Consider the following 19,807-nt stretch of genomic DNA (forward strand, 5'->3'; position numbering starts at 1 on the left):
CTCTCTCTCTCTCTCTCTCTCTCTCTCTCTCTCTCTCTCTCTCTCTCTCTCTCTCTCTCTCTCTCTCTCTCTCTCTCTCTCTCTCTCTCTCTCTCTCTCTCTCTCTCTCTCTCTCTCTCTCTCTCTCTCTCTCTCTCTCTCTCTCTCTCTCCCCCCCATCCCCTTCCCCAGGAAAGGTTAATCAATTCTGGATGATGAGCCGTAAAGGGTTTAATAATGCAGTCATTCTTTAACGATGTGGCCATGCATGCTTGCTCGGAAAGGGGCCATTGTTTTAGGAAGCGCCGACGTTCCAATTACAAAGCGCTGGAGCGTTCCCTAACGGCTCCGGGAAGAGCAGCCGGACACAGTGAGGGGCCAGTGCTAAGAACTGAGTAGGACGGGGTTAATGTCTGTCCTTCTACGTGCACAACAACACTCAGATTCTTCCTGGTCTCTCACATGAAGATCTCACTAACAATATGTGTTTGCCCATCATCAAACTGAAGCCAAACAATCTCTTACATCCATAATGTTGAAATCAGTCATCATGTATCTAGGCTATAGGTTAATAAAACATATATCAACACATCTCATTACAATAAATAGTGGAGTGCATCTTAAACTAGGTTTTTTTCAAATAGTAGCCTACATAGCTTCAAATAGTAGCCTACATAGCTTCAAATAGTAGCCTACATAGCTTCAAATAGTAGCCTACATAGCTTCAAATAGTAGCCTACATAGCTTCAAATAGTAGCCTACATAGCTTCAAATTCCTTCCTCATCAAAATGTGTCCCTTTATTTCCTTACATTTATGACGGCTAAATATTCCTCAGGGTGAGCAGAGTAATTGTCTGTTGTCAACATGTAATTATAAGAGGCTTTGAAAGAGCCATGTGTTAATTGTTTTCCCTGTGTTTTCCTGCAGGTCTCCCTCCTTGCAGTGTCCATGTGTCCTTGGCAAGGCAACCACCAGCACCATCCAGCGTGTGTCTCTGTCATCAACTGTGTCACAGAACATACATCATTCCCTACAGTTTATCCCAAATGTATTCTGCTGCCTGGCAGCAATTACCATCCTATTCCACCCATGTCTCTCTCTGTAACCTTCTGGCAATTTAAGAATGTAGGTTGTCGCCATATTCGTTTCTCTACTTTGTTCATTTGATCTTTTCATTTCTCAATACATGCCAAATGTGGTACAATTTTATATAGTGCAATCAAATGTTGCAGAATGTAACAGATACTGCATGAAGCTTAATCTTACTAGGACACCATAGCACCATAGGACATGGCTGGATGTGCAGGACTAACCCAATTCTTTCAGCAAAGAATTCAAAGACTTGTAGCTCTTCTCCATTCATGTATAAGGTTGGGTAGGGGTGATACTAAACCCCAAAAGAAAACATCCCTTTCCTAATTTCAGTTAGCCAGTAATCTGAAAGGTGCCACAAAGTAAAACTTAAAGGTATACCACAATAGCCTATTGAGTGCCCCACATGAGTCCCAGAATGCTCATACAAATGTTGGATCTTCATTTGATCACCCTGTTGCAGGAGAACTTTTAAACATTTAAAACTGGTAGTGTAGGCAAGGTTTGAAAATGCTTCTGAAGTTTGTAATTTCCACTTTTAAATGTCGGACTTCAGAAAAATGTATCGGCCCCTACAAAAATGTCCATTAATTACAATGCACATAATAATTCACATTTCCTGTTGGTGAAGGGTTATTTTCCTGCTGTAGAAAAATGACTCAAATGAAAGATCCAACATCTGTAGATACTGGTAAGCAACATGGTTATGATGATAATATTCCCCATACCCTCTTTATATGCCACAATGGCTATGCGATCCTCTTTTTTGAAATGATTCAACCATACAATCTACTTGCCGTGAAGCCGCTCAACATTTACATTACATTCATTCATCTAACAGACTCCCATCCAGAGCGATCCACAGGAGCAATCAGCGTCAACACCCTGCTCAAGGCCACGTCGACAGTTCTCCCACACGGTCAAAAACAGGGACCTGTGCAGTCCTCTTTCAATAACACTGGTTAGTAGGTCCGTTTTACGCCGACTGGATTTCCTGGATGTTGGAGCATAATGGACACATCTTGTTTGGTGGATCCATAGAAATAATGAACAAATAAAAAGATCTAGTGCCGCCTTGAGTTGGAGTGTGTCACCCCAAAAAATACAGCATTTGAATTATGGTAGGTTCCCAGGGGCGTTTAGCGACACGCACTGTTCCCTATGGTAAAACTGGCAGCAAGCCTTGCTACATTAATAATGTTTGCCACCATAGCTCTGACGCACACTTTAAATGAATCTGGGGAATATGCAAACTGTAAATGTTGTGGATAATATCAGCCTATGATCATTAAAGCCAAAGTAGAATGCTTAAGGTACTTAAGGTGCATGTTCTCAATTGAACTTCACTAATGACTTCAGTGCAAAATACCCATATAATTCTGTCAGAAGGTGCTGAGACTAAAGAGCAAACTTTTAACATTATATTGTATCCTAAAATGGCCATATTTGACTCACTTATCCTGAACATCTAAAAGACCAAAAAAATGCTGCATATGAACATTAATTACATTTCTTTGTAACGCAATCATGAAAGCAATTCCAGCTCACACCAGCCCTCATCAGCCCACACCAGCCCACAGTAGCCCTCACCAGCCAACAGCAGCCCTCATCAGCCCACACCAGCACTCATCAGCCCACACCCGCCCTCATCAGCCCATACCAGCCCTCATCAGCCCACACCAGCCCTCATCAGCCCACACCAGCCCTCATCAGCCCTCATCAGCCCACACCAGCCCTCACCAGCCCTCATCAGCCCACACCAGCCCACAGTAGCCCTCATCAGCCCACAGCAGCCCTCATCAGCCCACAGCAGCCCACAGCAGTCCTCATCAGCCCACAGCAGCCCTCATCAGCCCACAGCAGCCCACAGCAGCCCTCACCAGCCCACACCAGCCCACAGCAGCCCTCACCAGCCCACATCAGCCCTCACCAGCCCACAGCAGCCCTCATCAGCCCACACCAGCCCACAGCAGTCCTCACCAGCCCACAGCAGCCCTCACCAGCCCACACCAGCCCATAGCAGCCCTCATCAGCCCACACCAGCCCACAGCAGCCCTCACCAGCCCTCACCAGCCCACAGCAGCCCTCACCAGCCCACACCAGCCCTCATCAGCCCATACCAGCCCACAGCAGCCCTCACCAGCCCTCATCAGCCCACACCAGCCCACAGCAGCCCTCATCAGCCCACAGCAGCCCTCATCAGCCCACAGCAGCCCACAGCAGTCCTCATAAGCCCACAGCAGCCCACAGCAGCCCACAGCAGCCCTCATCAGCCCACACCAGCCCACAGCAGCCCTCATCAGCCCACACCAGCCCACAGCAGCCCTCACCAGCCCTCACCAGCCCACAGCAGCCCTCACCAGCCCACACCAGCCCTCATCAGCCCACACCAGCCCACAGCAGCCCTCACCAGCCCACAGCAGCCCTCACCAGCCCTCATCAGCCCACACCAGCCCTCACTAGCCCACAGCATCCCTCACCAGCCCACAGCAGCCCTCACCAGCCCTTACCAGCCCTCACCAGCCCACACCAGCCCTCACCAGCCCTCACCAGCCCACACCAGCCCACAGCAGAGGAATATTAAAGTTCCCCAGCACTTCTACTTTCTCTCAGTGTTCTAGGCAATTAAACTGAACTGAATACTGTAACTATATGAGCCTACCTGCTTGACTGGTGGCGACGCTGACTGCGGCAAAAAGCCTCTGGGTGCGGCTGAGGTCAGAGACCCCGTTGACAGCCTCCACCTCAAAGGTGTAGTTGGCGTGGGCCAGTAGGTCCACCACATTTACGTAGGTGTCCACTAATTCCGCCTGCTGGGGGGAGTATCCCACGTTCCCCCCGCACGGCACGCACTCCTCGGGCTCCCAGCTGCAGCGCCGGCACATAATCCTGTAGGTGACGTCGTTGCGACCGCCCATGTCGGCCGGCGGGCTCCACTCCAGGCTGACGGTGGTCTGGTTGATGTTGTAAACCAGGTTCTGTGGTGCCGAGGGAGGTCCTGTCAGGGCAGGAGGGAAGACAATGAGAGGAGGGAGAGGAGGAAAGGCGGGAGACGAGGGAGAGTTAAAAAACAGAGTGCCAGGGAAGGAAAGTGACAGCCAACCATATGTGTGCACTGACTGGATCTGTGGTTCACCGTTCTGTTCTGTTCCCTCAGACTGAATGCCACGGGACATGCCAGCTCTAAGCCTGACACACAATTATGGCAGAACTCAGATCTAAAAAGAAAAACTAGTGCAGGTCGTCAGAGGCAGTTAAATACAAGTAAGGTCAATGTAGAGGAGGTGCTGAAATGGAAATAACCCATGGAGACCATTATAATGCAAAATGACTGCATTTACTACCACTCTGATATGATGCTGTGCATGCTAAATATGAATGTTAATCGTTAGCCACTGGTCGTGTGCCCAACGTAATTTGTTTTCTCCCATTTAAGGGGTGTTTTCATTGTTAATCAACAACAATTATGAATTATTAATGTCTGAAGTATTCAACATTGTAATGTCAAGTGTGCAACAGTATTTACTTTTGAGTGTGATTATCCTTTTATAGAGATTTGACCTATTGAAAGGTGTGAATGGCTCATGCCAGGACAAGGTAGACCCTTTTTGGATGCCCACTCTCTTCATTCGATGGTCATGCATCCACAATTCACAAATCAGTGTTTACATTAAAAACATGGAATGGGCCTATATGAAAAATGTAAGATTTGTAGGAATATCCCATTTTGACATGATTAAGATGTCATTACATTTTATAATTATTCATCCTGAAATGAGGATCAAAGGTAGGCATAAAGGGGCATTATTAGCTCTCCCTCAGTCCTCCCCAAAATAGAATTATCCCATGGTGAGACAAAGGGTTTCCTTTCCAATGAATTGCAGAGACACTAAACATATACATTTGAGTAAAATAGGCAGACAGACAAGTCTGACTCACCCCAGAATTTCAAGTGAAATTAAATCTCACAACAGCCTATAGAATAACAATCAGTTCCAGAAAGTCTCCAAACTGCACTACACAAGCCATTGCCCTCTGAACCGGGGGTGTAATGGCAAAGAATGACATTCCTCTCATAAAAACAATGATTTACAAATTGCTGCTTTTATCATTCAAATTCCAGCCCTTGTTTTTATGACCCAGATGTTTACATACTGTACACTTGAAATTGAGTGCTCGTTTTATAGCCCCCTTAAGACACCATACAGATGTAGGATCTTAATCATACACAGTTTGCTACAACAGGAAAGTAGTCCTGCAGCAACAGGAAATGTGTATTATAATTACTGGACATCTTGTTGTAGGGCTTGACACATTTTCCATTAGGGCAAATAAAGTCTGACGATTGAAAGTGGAAATGAGAAACTTTAGAAGCATTTTTCAACTTTGAATACCTACACCTGTAGATTATGATTTGTAATCTTTGTTCATGAGTAGTTTTAAAAAACATCTAAAATTCTAAACGACTCCATTTTCATCAGAATGGTTCCTCTAGTGAACCCTCGCAAGGAGCTTCTCAACCCATTTAATGAGACAGACGTATTTACAAACAGGTAATAGGTATGCTTAGAGTGAAAACTACAATCGTCTGTGTCAAAAATACTGCACATTTTGTTATTTTACTCATTCCTCCCAGAGGGAGAAGATGGGGAGACTCGGGGCTCTGGAGATGAAAGAGACACCTGTGGCAGGTGAAGAGGAGTGGCGGCGTGACTCTAGCGAGCACCAAGGCACAACTTCAGCACTGTCGCCGACACTCAACCTGCGTCCTTAAGAATCTTCAGGTACAAAGAGCGAGTCACACAAACAAGCACACGTGCACGCATGCACGCACGCAGGCGCGCACACTCACACACACACACACACACACACACACACACACACACACACACACACACACACACACACACACACACACACACACACACACACACACACACACACACACACACACACACACACACACACACACACACACACACACACACACGTCTCTGGGGTCTGTTGGTACTGCATTACAATGACCACGGTTACCAACAGATAATAGCTAGTTTTACTCAGCCACCCTCATTGGGTCTCAAGTGACAAAGACCAGTGATTTCAGAGATAACAGCTGGAGGAGGATATTGAAATAGAATTTGAGTGGCCTGTGTTTTGGTCTTGGTCTTGTTTTTGCAGACATGCAATACGGTGCAAGCTTCCCCTCTTTGTCCTTGGCTAGACATAGTTCTTCCTGTTCACTGGGTTGGCTTGGTTCCCTGCTTCGACACAGTCCTCTCCAAGCCACTGTAGGGTGAGGTGACACTGTCCTCCCCCCGCCTCACCTGCAGCTCGGAGGCGCAACACATCCCGAGCGTCCACCGTCTGTCTGCTGATCCTGGTAGCTCAAGGGCTTGCTGCTCTCGCCTCTCTGTCTCTTTATGTTTCCCTCTCTCACCCCCCTTCCAGGTGAAGTTTAATTTCCCTCTCTCACCCCCTCCTCCCAGTGAAGTTTAATTTCCACCTCTCACCCCCTCCTACCAGTGGAGTTTAATTTCCCTCTCTCACCCCCTCCTCCCGGTGAAGTTTAATTTCCCTCTCTCACCCCCTCCTCCAGGTGAAGTTTCCTTTCCCTCTCTCACACCCTCCTTCAGGTGAAGTTTCATTTCCCTCTCTCACCCCCTCCTACCGGTGAAGTTTCATTTCCCTCTCTCACCCCCTCCTCCCGGTGAAGTTTCATTTCCCTCTCTCACTCCCTCCTCCCGGTGAAGTTTCATTTCCCTCTCTCACCCCTCCTCCCAGTGAAGTTTCCTTTCCTTCTCTCACCCCCTCCTCCCAGTGAAGTTTCCTTTCCCTCTCTCACCCCCTCCTCCCAGTGAAGTTTCCTTTCCCTCTCTCACCCCCTCCTTTAGGTGAAGTTTCCTTTCCCTCTCTCACCCCCTCCTTCAGGTGAAGTTTCATTTCCCTCTCTCACGCCCTCCTCCCAGTGAAGTTTCCTTTCCCTCTCTCACCCCCTCCTCCCAGTGAAGTTTCCTTTCCCTCTCTCACCCCTCCTTTAGGTGAAGTTTCCTTTCCCTCTCTCACCCCCCTCCCCCGGTGAAGTTTAATTTCCCTCTCTCACCCCCTCCTCCCAGTGAAGTTTAATTTCCCTCTCTCACCCCCTCCTCCCAGTGAAGTTTCCTTTCCCTCTCTCACCCCCTCCTCCCGGTGAAATTTCATTTCCCTCTCTCACCCCCTCCTCCCAGTGAAGTTTCCTTTCCCTCTCTCACCCCCTGCTCCCAGTGAAGTTTCCTTTCCCTCTCTCACCCCCTCCTTTAGGTGAAGTTTCCTTTCCCTCTCTCACCCCTCCTCCCGGTGAAGTTTAATTTCCCTCTCTCACCCCTCCTCCCAGTGAAGTTTCCTTTCCCTCTCTCAAGCCCTCCTCCCAGTGAAGTTTCCTTTCCCTCTCTCACCCCCACCTCCCAGTGAAGTTTCATTTCCCTCTCTCACCCCCTCCTCCCAGTGAAGTTTCCTTTCCCTCTCTTACCCCCTCCTCCCAGTGAAGTTTCATTTCCCTCTCTCACCCCTCCTCCCGGTGAAGTTTAATTTCCCTCTCTCACTCCCTCCTCCCGGTGAAGTTTCATTTCCCTCTCTCACCCCTCCTCCCAGTGAAGTTTCCTTTCCTTCTCTCACCCCCTCCTCCCAGTGAAGTTTCCTTTCCCTCTCTCACCCCCTCCTCCCAGTGAAGTTTCCTTCCCCTCTCTCACCCCCTCCTTTAGGTGAAGTTTCCTTTCCCTCTCTCACCCCCTCCTTCAGGTGAAGTTTCATTTCCCTCTCTCACGCCCTCCTCCCAGTGAAGTTTCCTTTCCCTCTCTCACCCCCTCCTCCCAGTGAAGTTTCCTTTCCCTCTCTCACCCCTCCTTTAGGTGAAGTTTCCTTTCCCTCTCTCACCCCTCCTCCCGGTGAAGTTTAATTTCCCTCTCTCACCCCCTCCTCCCAGTGAAGTTTAATTTCCCTCTCTCACCCCCTCCTCCCAGTGAAGTTTCCTTTCCTCTCTCACCCCCTCCTCCCGGTGAAATTTCATTTCCCTCTCTCACCCCCTCCTCTCCCAGTGAAGTTTCCTTTCCCTCTCTCACCCCCTCCTCCCAGTGAAGTTTCCTTTCCCTCTCTCACCCCTCCTTTAGGTGAAGTTTCCTTTCCCTCTCTCACCCCTCCTCCCGGTGAAGTTTAATTTCCCTCTCTCACCCCTCCTCCCAGTGAAGTTTCCTTTCCCTCTCTCAAGCCCTCCTCCCAGTGAAGTTTCCTTTCCCTCTCTCACCCCCACCTCCCAGTGAAGTTTCATTTCCCTCTCTCACCCCCTCCTCCCAGTGAAGTTTCCTTTCCCTCTCTTACCCCCTCCTCCCAGTGAAGTTTCCTTTCCCTCTCTCACCCCCTCCTTCAGGTGAAGTTTCCTTTCCCTCTCTCACCCCCTCCCCCCTGTGAAGTTTCATTTCCCTCTCTCACACCCTCCTCCCAGTGAAGTTTCCTTTCCCTCTCTCACCCCCTCCTCCCAGTGAAGTTTCCTTTCCCTCTCTCACCCCCTCCTTTAGGTGAAGTTACCTTTCCCTCTCTCACCCCTCCTCCCGATGAAGTTTAATTTCCCTCTCTCACCCCTCCTCCCAGTGAAGTTTAATTTTCCTCTCTCACCCCTCCTCCCAGTGAAGTTTCCTTTCCCTCTCTCACCCCCTCCTCCCGGTGAAGTTTAATTTCCCTCTCTCACCCCCTCCTCCTGGTGAAGTTTCCTTTCCCTCTCTCACCCCTCCTCCCGGTGAAGTTTCATTTCCCTCTCTCACCCCCTCCTCCCAGTAAAGTTTCCTTTCCCTCTCTCACCCCCTCCTCCCGGTGAAGTTTAATTTCCCTCTCTCACCCCCTCCTCCTGGTGAAGTTTCCTTTCCCTCTCTCACCCCCTCCTCCTGGTGAAGTTTCATTTCACGGATTGGCCTTCCATAGCCCTCACAATCTGAGATGTCTCAGTCACATGCTAGCTTCTTCCTTCCAAAACGGCATTGTGTTGTGTGCTCATATGTGTGTGTCAGCACGCACGTACGTGTGTGTGTGCATGTGAGTGTGTGCATGTGTGTCCTGCCACCTCCTTCTCATAGCGTAATGCAGCTATTTCTCCAGAGACAGGGTGAACCTGTGATATTGCTGATGAATAACCGCCTCTGACAGCACGTTCTCACTCCCCCAAAGTGTCAACAGAATCTAATGGACGTTTCTCAACTGAATTATATTGCATAAATCAAGATGGCTGACTATTTTGGTTAATAGCAGTTAGTTGATAATTAGGACATCTTCCTGAGCCTGTCGCTTGTCTGTTTAGAGTTGAGTTAGTCAGAGGGCTTAGGAGAAAAGAATCCTGTGCTTATCTGGTGTGAGAGAAAGCTGCGCTGGGAGAGAGAAGTGCTCCAGGCTGTCTCAGCCCTCCACTGCCCTACAGATGTACAATCTTAATTTGATCACCCTGTTGCGGGAAATGTAAAACTTTGGAGTTTAAAAAGACTTCTGAAGGTTGTAATTTTCATTTAGAAATGTCAGACTTGATTTGACCTTAAATAAAATGTATCAACCCCTACAAAAATTATAATCCACATAATACTTAACATTTCCTGTTGCTGCAAAATGATTTCCCTGCTTTAGCAAACTGTCTCAAATTAAAATCATACATCTGTATTAGCTCACTAATTGGAGGGATGGAAGGAGAAAGGGAAGGCTGGTATTCAAATCAGCCAAGCAGTAATCCGTAATCTACAAACACGTGTCATGACCTTTGACCTGGGTGATTAAAACTTGGCTGAGTGAAGCCATGCAGAAGAGAGGGAGGCTGTGATAGGAGGAGAGGAGTGGGGCTCTTACATTTCACTGGCACCCGAACACCCCCTAGCAACTACAGGCAGGAATCAGAATGGACTGTTTCTTTCTCTCTGTTTCTCTCTGTTTCTCTCACTCCCTTTCCCTCTCCTTCTGTGAGATGTCAACTTGTTGAGGTGGCAAATTTGAGTGGGACGGGGGGCGAGAGGAGCTGGGGGGAAGGAAGGGGGAGATGGGGAAGAGGGGCTGGAGGGGGGAAGGGGGAGATGGGGGAGAGGGGCTGGAGGGGAGGACGGGGTGAGATTGCTGATCACAACTGCCCTTTTCAGATGCTACTACCACCAGCACTACTCACAGCTGTCACATGATTGATGCCCCCTCCCCAACCAGTCAACAGCTTCAAGTCTTTGCCCCAGCTTCTGCTTGGAAAAATGTTTGCAGCATTCCTGCAGTGTCACCCGCATACAGTTCTCATTATCTCTTGGCTTTGCATAAAAATGGAGTCAGCAAATATTGTAAAAAGATTATCATACAATGTTTTTTTCCCTTCTCTCCCAACATGCAATATTTGCAACAATTATAAAGCAAAATATATTGTTTGACTAGTGTCCTAATTTTTGTTCTGCGTGGCTTTTTGCCTCTTGCAGTGAATTACCTCCCGTGATGTTGCATCTTTATATTCCCCTTCGTCCAATCTTCATCTTAGATGTCTAATCCATCTGCTGCAGAGATCTATCTGTTTGTGCAGAGCCTAACATAAGGGAGGTTTACAAGCGCCCATTTCAAAATATGTCAATCAAGCTGTTTGCTCAAGCAATGTAAATTCGCTTTCGTTTACTATTGTATCCCAGACCATACAAGACCCCACAAAGAAAATGTCCACGAACATTGATGTGGTCACAATAACTTCATCCAGCAAAAATGTACATATGCAGGCATAACAGCATTGTTAATCTTCTCTATTGGTTGAATGGGAAGAATTCAACTTTACTTATTATTGGTAATTTTGAATACAATGAATATTTTTCTATGTTGTATAAACCTAGACATAGTGAATCTGTGAAATATAGAGCTCAATCTCCTGTTTCTTCCAAAGTGATTCTTCACAGCAGAACAGGCAGAGGGCATCGACAAATAACAAACCAGATGTGTTCTTCTCTTGGTCAATGTAAGAGGGATTTGCGGAGCAGTAAAGTGAGTCTTTTCATAAAAGCCACAGGACGGCCCTGGTGGAGAGTGGTTACCGTGGAAATGTGGGCTTTTTTTCTACCAGTTTTTGATTGGAGAAGGTAAGGGGTGGGAAGGGATAGGTACCAGGCAACAATTAGGTCAAATTGCATTCAGTGTGTCCTGTCCTTGTTTCAAGTCAATGACTGTATTAAGACTGGCCAGAACAAACACGGGAAGAGCTCAACAGAGAGAGAGAGACCATCCTGAATCCTGCCTGTAGTTGCTAGGGAATGGTTGGGGGGGCAGTGAAATGAGAGAGAGAGAGAGAGAGAGAGAGAGAGAGAGAGAGAGAGAGAGAGAGAGAGAGAGAGAGAGAGAGAGAGAGAGAGAGACGCTGGAATAACTCACTAATGATAAATCAGCCTGTCAGACTTACAGAAGAAGTCCACTTTTCCACCTCACCTTATTAGCCCAGTCTTGTACCACACTGCCCACGCTACTGTTCCTTTAAATGAAGACTAATTTCATTGTCCCCCTATCTCTCCCCGTTCTCTCTCTCTCTCTCTCTCTCTCTCTCTCTCTCTCTCTCTCTCTCTCTCTCTCTCTCTCTCTCTCTCGCTCCCTCTTCCTCTCCCTCTACATCTACATCTACCTCTCTTTCTCTATCTGTCCCCCTATCTCTCCCCGTTCTCTCTCTCTCTCTCTCTCTCTCTCTCTCTCTCTCTCTCTCTCTCTCTCTCTCTCTCTCTCTCTCTCTCTCTCTCTCTCTGTCTCTCTCTCTCTCTCTTTCTCTCTCTCTCTCTCCCAGTTCTCTCTCTCTCTCTCTCTCTCTCTCTCTCTCTCTCTCTCTCTCTCTCTCTCTCTCTCTCTCTCTCTCTCTCTGCGTAATTATCGTATTTCGCCGTCCTAACGTAGTCTTCACTAGCCAGCTAGCTAACGTCCACTGATTAGCTGCACTGGAGAAACTATTACACTCAACTGAACGACTTGATTAGTGTAGTGTTAGCTAGCTACATAGCTGTCTTTGCTGTCTTCGTATCATCGTATCCAAGATTGTTGTTGTTTAGGTTTAGAGTGTGTAGTCTTAGAGTGATTATCTTAATTTACCGAGGTTAGCTAGCCAGCTATTTGTCGTCCTTAACGTAGGTGACTCTGCTAGCTAGCCAACGCTAGCCAACGTCTTCTGTATAGAACTCAACATCCCGGTCGCATTCACAGGTAGTATCACATTTTCACTTCATTTCATTACAGTACAACGGTTTGATATGTTTGATCGTAGCTAGCTACATAGCTAGCTACATAGCCGTCTTTGTATCAAAGATAATTGTGTAGTCTAGAGCGATTTTCTAGGTTCGCTAGCCAGCTATTGTCGTTCTTTTAACGCAACGTAACGTAAACAACACTGCTAGCTAGCCAGCTAGCCCCCGAATAGCAACACTGCAGAAACTATTACACTCAACGGAACGACTTGATTAGTGTAGTGTCAACAACGCACCCACTGCCAGCTGGCCTACTTCAGCAGTACTGTATCATTTTAATCATTTTAGTCAATAAGATTCTTGCTACATAGCTTAACTTTCTGAACATTCGAGACGTGTAGTCCACTTGTCATTCCAATCTCCTTTGCATTAGCGTAGCCTCTTCTGTAGCCTGTCAACTATGTGTCTGTTTATCCCTGTTCTCTCCTCTCTGCACAGACCATACAAACGCTCCACACCGCGTGGCCGCGGCCACCCTACTCTGGTGGTCCCAGCGCGCACGACCCACGTGGAGTTCCAGGTCTCCGGTAGCCTCTGGAACTGCCAATCTGCGGTCAACAAGGCAGAGTTCATCTCAGCCTATGCCTCCCTCCAGTCCCTCGACTTCTTGGCACTGACGGAAACATGGATCACCACAGACAACACTGCTACTCCTACTGCTCTCTCTTCGTCCGCCCACGTGTTCTCGCACACCCCGAGAGCGTCTGGTCAGCGGGGTGGTGGCACCGGGATCCTCATCTCTCCCAAGTGGTCATTCTCTCTTTCTCCCCTTACCCATCTGTCTATCGCCTCCTTTGAATTCCATGCTGTCACAGTTACTAGCCCTTTCAAGCTTAACATCCTTATCATTTATCGCCCTCCAGGTTCCCTCGGAGAGTTCATCAATGAGCTTGATGCCTTGATAAGCTCCTTTCCTGAGGACGGCTCACCTCTCACAGTTCTGGGCGACTTTAACCTCCCCACGTCTACCTTTGACTCTTTCCTCTCTGCCTCCTTCTTTCCACTCCTCTCCTCTTTTGACCTCACCCTATCACCTTCCCCCCCCTACTCACAAGGCAGGCAATACGCTCGACCTCATCTTTACTAAATGCTGTTCTTCCACTAACCTCATTGCAACTCCCCCTCCAAGTCTCCGACCACTGCCTTGCATCCTTTTCACTCTCGCTCTCATCCAACACCTCCCACACTGCCCCTACTCGGATGGTATCGCGCCGTCCCAACCTTCGCTCTCTCTCCCCCGCTACTCTCTCCTCTTCCATCCTATCATCTCTTCCCTCCGCTCAAACCTTCTCCCACCTATCTCCTGATTCTGCCTCCTCAACCCTCCTCTCCTCCCTCTCTGCATCCCTTGACTCTCTATGTCCCCTATCCTCCAGGCCGGCTCGGTCCTCCCCTCCCGCTCCGTGGCTCGATGTCTCATTGCGAGCTCACAGAACAGGGCTCCGGGCAGCCGAGCGGAAATGGAGGAAAACTCGCCTCCCTGCGGACCTGGCATCCTTTCACTCCCTCCTCTCTACATTTTCCTCCTCTGTCTCTGCTGCTAAAGCCACTTTCTACCACGCTAAATTCCAAGCATCTGCCTCTAACCCTAGGAAGCTCTTTGCCACCTTCTCCTCCCTCCTGAATCCTCCTCCCCCTCCCCCCTCCTCCCTCTCTGCAGATGATTTCGTCAACCATTTTGAAAAGAAGGTCGACGACATCCGATCCTCGTTTGCTAAGTCAAACGACACCGCTGGTTCTGCTCACACTGCCCTACCCTGTGCTCTGACCTCTTTCTCCCCTCTCTCTCCAGATGAAATCTCGCGTCTTGTGACGGCCGGCCGCCCAACAACCTGCCCGCTTGACCCTATCCCCTCCTCTCTTCTCCAGACCATTTCCGGAGACCTTCTCCCTTACCTCACCTCGCTCATCAACTCATCCCTGACCGCTGGCTACGTCCCTTCCGTCTTCAAGAGAGCGAGAGTTGCACCCCCTTCTGAAAAAACCTACACTCGATCCCTCCGATGTCAACAATTACAGACCAGTATCCCTTCTTTCTTTTCTCTCCAAAACTCTTGAACGTGCCGTCCTTGGCCAGCTCTCCCGCTATCTCTCTCTGAATGACCTTCTTGATCCAAATCAGTCAGGTTTCAAGACTAGTCATTCAACTGAGACTGCTCTCCTCTGTATCACGGAGGCGCTCCGCACTGCTAAAGCTAACTCTCTCTCCTCTGCTCTCATCCTTCTAGATCTATCGGCTGCCTTCGATACTGTGAACCATCAGATCCTCCTCTCCACCCTCTCCGAGTTGGGCATCTCCGGCGCGGCCCACGCTTGGATTGCGTCCTACCTGACAGGTCGCTCCTACCAGGTGGCGTGGCGAGAATCTGTCTCCTCACCACGCGCTCTCACCACTGGTGTCCCCCAGGGCTCTGTTCTTGGCCCTCTCCTATTCTCGCTATACACCAAGTCACTTGGCTCTGTCATAACCTCACATGGTCTCTCTTATCATTGCTATGCAGACGACACACAATTAATCTTCTCCTTTCCCCCTTCTGATGACCAGGTGGCGAATCGCATCTCTGCATGTCTGGCAGACATATCAGTGTGGATGACGGATCACCACCTCAAGCTGAACCTCGGCAAGACGGAGCTGCTCTTCCTCCCGGGGAAGGACTGCCCGTTCCATGATCTCGCCATCACGGTTGACAACTCCATTGTGTCCTCCTCCCAGAGCGCCAAGAACCTTGGCGTGATCCTGGACAACACCCTGTTGTTCTCAACCAACATCAAGGCGGTGGCCCGTTCCAGTAGGTTCATGCTCTACAACATCCGCAGAGTACGACCCTGCCTCACACAGGAAGCGGCGCAGGTCCTAATCCAGGCACTTGTCATCTCCCGTCTGGATTACTGCAACTCGCTGTTGGCTGGGCTCCCTGCCTGTGCCATTAAACCCCTTCAACTCATCCAGAACGCCGCAGCCCGTCTGGTGTTCAACCTTCCCAAGTTCTCTCACGTCACCCCGCTCCTCCGTTCTCTCCACTGGCTTCCAGTTGAAGCTCGCATCCGCTACAAGACCATGGTGCTTGCCTACGGAGCTGTGAGGGGAACGGCACCTCAGTACCTCCAGGCTCTGATCAGGCCCTACACCCAAACAAGGGCACTGCGTTCATCCACCTCTGGCCTGCTCGCCTCCCTACCACTGAGGAAGTACAGCTCCCGCTCAGCCCAGTAAAAACTGTTCGCTGCCCTGGCCCCCCAATGGTGGAACAAACTCCCTCACGACGCCAGGACAGCGGAGTCAATCACCACCTTCCGGAGACACCTGAAACCCCACCTCTTTAAGGAATACCTAGGATAGGATAAGTAATCCCTCTCACCCCCCCCCCCCTTAAGTTTTAGATGCACTATTGTAAAGTGACTGTTCCACTGGATGTCATAAGGTGAATGCACCAATTTGTAAGTCGCTCTGGATAAGAGCGTCTGCTAAATGACTTAAATGTAAATGTAAATGTCTCTCTCTCTCTCTCTCTCTCTCTCTCTCTCCTCTCTCTCTCTCTCTCTCTCTCTCTCTCTCTCTCTCTCTCTCTCTCTCTCTCTCTCTCTCTCTCTCTCCGTTCTCTCTCTCTCTCTCTCTCTCTCTCGCTCCCTCTTCCTCTCCCTCTTCCTCTCCCTCTCCCTCCACATCTACATCTACCTCTCTTTCTCTATCTGTCCCCCTCTTCTCCCTCTCTCTCAATCTCTGTGTAGACTGTCATTGGTTTGAGGGGGGAGGGGTGTAAAAATACCCCCTTGGCTCTCCTGAATCAACCTGTTTGGGAGCAACAGGAGTGGATTTGGGAGCAAATGAGCCCCGCCCTGTAAAATGAATCCCCTGGCCTGTGTAAACAAGTCATCAATGCTTGTCACATAATTGCCACATTGGCCAGGACAAATGGAGACACAGGGTGCTGCCAGGGCTACTGCTGCTGACTGTAATTGCAATCTTTTAGATGGGAAATGGCAAATTAGCTACCAGCTAGGGGGGGGGGCAGACACCCAGGCCCATTAACATCATTCTAAAGACATATTGGGAAGCTTAAGCAGGGCTCTGGTATGGACTCTGGAGTGGGTTTTCACCAGACTTCTCCAGATTAAACATTCTCAGGGTGGTCAGTAGGGATCTGGAAGGGGTGCGAGATTGTTTGTACGTGTGCTAGGATGTGTTAATGGGGGCATAAATGCAGACTCTACTCCAGGTCCTTCCTTCATTTACTTAGCAACACTCCAGTACTTACTTGTGCAGGCCACAGAGGGTGGGTCTGAGTGCGCCCGGTAGTAGCCGTCCTCACAGTCGCAGCGCCACAAGCCCTCCCGGTCATTGTAGCTGTGTGCTGGGCAGCGCGAACACTGCAGGTCCTGGGACGAGGACTTGTAGAACCCACGGCCACATGCTATGACCAGGAGAAGAGGAGAAGGGAGAGAGCGAGAGAGAGAGAGAGAGACAGAGAGAGAGAGAGAAAATACTTTAGTTCACACTTGAATTCCCATAAAAGAGAAAGGGCATGATGGAACAGAGCATTACACTTGTGCTCACATCACAGAACAGCTGGTGTTTGGATCAACCTGCCCCTCTGGCATCATCAACAAGTTTAACAAACTCTACTTAAAAACACATCACAAATATCACCATGGCAAAGCCTGCACTGCATGGGGAAAAATCACTGCTTATTAACCAGAGGAAAAATCTGGCTATATTTGGTGCATTTTTTATCCTTTAGTCTTTAAGTTACTCAGTGTCCAAATCAATAAGGACTTAAATATGGTCCAATCACACACCCTTCAGGAGGTTAAAAAGGTTTGGCATGGGTCCTCAAAAAGTTATTCAGCTGCACCATTGAGAGCATCTTGACAGGCGGCATAACTGCTTGGTATGGCAACAGCACCGCCCTCGATCACATGGTGCTACAGAGGGTTGTGCGGACAGCCCAGTACATCACTGGGGCCGAGCTCCCTGCCATCCAGGACATCTATATCAGGTGGTGTGAAAAGAAGGGCCGGAAAATCGCCAAAGACTCCAACCACCCAAGCTCTTCCCACTGCTTCCGCACGGCAAGTGGTACCGGTGCATCAGGTCTGACACCAACATCTTCTATACCCAAGCCATAAGACTAAATAGATAACAGAATGGCTACACTGACTATCTGAATTGACCCTAGTATTTTATTTTTATTTTTGTCTCCATGCACACTCACAGGACCCTACACACTTACGCACACTGACACTCCAACACACACATAACATACACACACATTTATAGACTCTACACACACACACACACACACACACACACACACACACACACACACACACACACACACACACACACACACACACACACACACACACACACACACACACACACACACACACACACACACACACACACACACACACACACACACACTTCCGGCGCCGACAGAGATGGCCGCCTCGCTTCGCGTTCCTAGGAAACTATGCAGTTTTTTGTTTTTTTTACGTGTTATTTCTTACATTAGTACCCCAGGTCATCTTAGGTTTCATTACATACAGTCGAGAAGAACTACTGAATATAAGATCAGCGTCAACTCACCAAGAATATGTTTTTCGCGACGCGGATCCTGTGTTCTGCCTTACAAACAGGACAACGGAATGGATCGCATGCAGCGACTCAAAAAAACGACTCCGAAAAAGAGGGAAACGAGGCGGTCTTCTGGTCAGACTCCGGAGACGGGCACACCGTGCACTACTCCCTAGCATTCTTCTTGCCAATGTCCAGTCTCTAGACAACCAGGTTGATGAAATCCGAGCAAGGGTAACATTCCAGAGGGACATCAGAGACTGTAACGTTCTGTGCGTCACGGAAACATGGCTCACTGGAGAGACACTATCCGAGGTGGTGCAGCCAACAGGTTTCTCCACGCATCGCGCAGACAGAAACAAACACCTTTCTGGTAAGAAGAGGGGTGGGGGCGTATGCCTTATGGCTAACGAGACATGGTGTGATGAAAGAAACATACAGGAACTCAAATCCTTCTGTTCACCTGATTTAGAATTCCTCACAATGAAATGTAGACCGCATTATCTACCAAGAGAATTCTCTTCGATTATAATCACAGTCGTATATATCCCCCCCAAGCAGACACATCGATGGCTCTGAACGAACTTTATTTAACTCTTTGCAAACTGGAAACCATTTATCCGGAGGCTGCATTCATTGTAGCTGGGGATTTTAACAAGGCTAATCTGAAAACAAGACTCCCTAAATTTTATCAGCATATCAATTGCGCAACCAGGGGTGGAAAAACCTTGGATCATTGTTATTCTAACTTCCGCGACGCATATAAGGCCCTGCCCCGCCCCCCTTTCGGAAAAGCTGACCACGATTCCATTTTGTTGATCCCTGCCTACAGACAGAAACTAAAACAAGAGGCTCCCACGCTGAGGTCTGTCCAACGCTGGTCCGACCAAGCTGACTCCAAACTCCAAGACTGCTTCCATCACGTGGACTGGGATATGTTTCGTATTGCGTCAGATAACAACATTGACGAATACGCTGATTCGGTGTGCGAGTTCATTAGAACGTGCGTTGAAGATGTCGTTCCCATAGCAACGATTAAAACATTCCCTAACCAGAAACCGTGGATTGATGGCAGCATTCGCGTGAAACTGAAAGCGCGAACCACTGCTTTTAATCAGGGCAAGGTGTCTGGTAACAAGACCGAATACAAACAGTCCAGCTATTCCCTCCGCAAGGCTATCAAACAAGCTAAGCGTCAGTACAGAGACAAAGTAGAATCTCAATTCAACGGCTCAGACACAAGAGGCATGTGGCAGGGTCTATAGTCAATCACGGACTACAAGAAGAAATCCAGCCCAGACACGGACCAGGATGTCTTGCTCCCAGGCAGACTAAATAGCTTTTTTGCCCGCTTTGAGGACAATACAGTGCCACTGACACGGCCTGCAGCGAAAACATGCGGTCACTCCTTCACTGCAGCCATGGTGAGTAAGACATTTAAACGTGTTAACCCTCGCAAGGCTGCAGGCCCAGATGGCATCCCCAGACGCGCCCTCAGATCATGCGCAGACCAGCTGGCCGGTGTGTTTACGGACATATTCAATCAATCCCTATACCAGTCTGCTGTTCCCACATGATTCAAGAGGGCCACCATTGTTCCTGTTCCCAAGAAAGCTAAGGTAACTGAGCTAAACGACTACCGCCCCGTAGCACTCACTTCCGTCATCATGAAGTGCTTTGAGAGACTAGTCAAGGACCATATCACCTCCACCCTACCTGACACCCTAGACCCACTCCAATTTGCTTACCGCCCAAATAGGTCCACAGACGATGCTATCTCAACCACACTGCACACTGCCCTAACCCATCTGGACAAGAGGAATACCTATGTGAGAATGCTGTTCATCGACTACAGCTCGGCATTCAACACCATAGTACCCTCCAAGCTTGTCATCAAGCTTGAGACCCTGACTTCCTGA

General features: G+C 48.8%; 1 protein-coding gene across 2 annotated transcripts in view; it reads right to left on the minus strand.

Moving 5' to 3' along the window:
- The window catches only part of LOC123990664 (ephrin type-A receptor 7-like), a 95,355-nt gene that overhangs the window by 50,586 nt on the left and 24,962 nt on the right, over positions 1–19,807 (minus strand). For both annotated transcript variants that reach the window (XM_046291397.1, XM_046291396.1), the window contains exons 4-5: positions 16,567–16,722; positions 3,736–4,071 (exon numbers count right to left, since the gene is read on the minus strand). In XM_046291397.1, the coding sequence (XP_046147353.1) occupies positions 3,736–4,071; positions 16,567–16,722 (492 nt within the window). The remainder of the gene's footprint in view (positions 1–3,735; positions 4,072–16,566; positions 16,723–19,807) is intronic.

The sequence above is a fragment of the Oncorhynchus gorbuscha genome, linkage group LG12 (genome assembly GCF_021184085.1).
Source record: "Oncorhynchus gorbuscha isolate QuinsamMale2020 ecotype Even-year linkage group LG12, OgorEven_v1.0, whole genome shotgun sequence".
Lineage (NCBI taxonomy): Eukaryota > Metazoa > Chordata > Actinopteri > Salmoniformes > Salmonidae > Oncorhynchus > Oncorhynchus gorbuscha.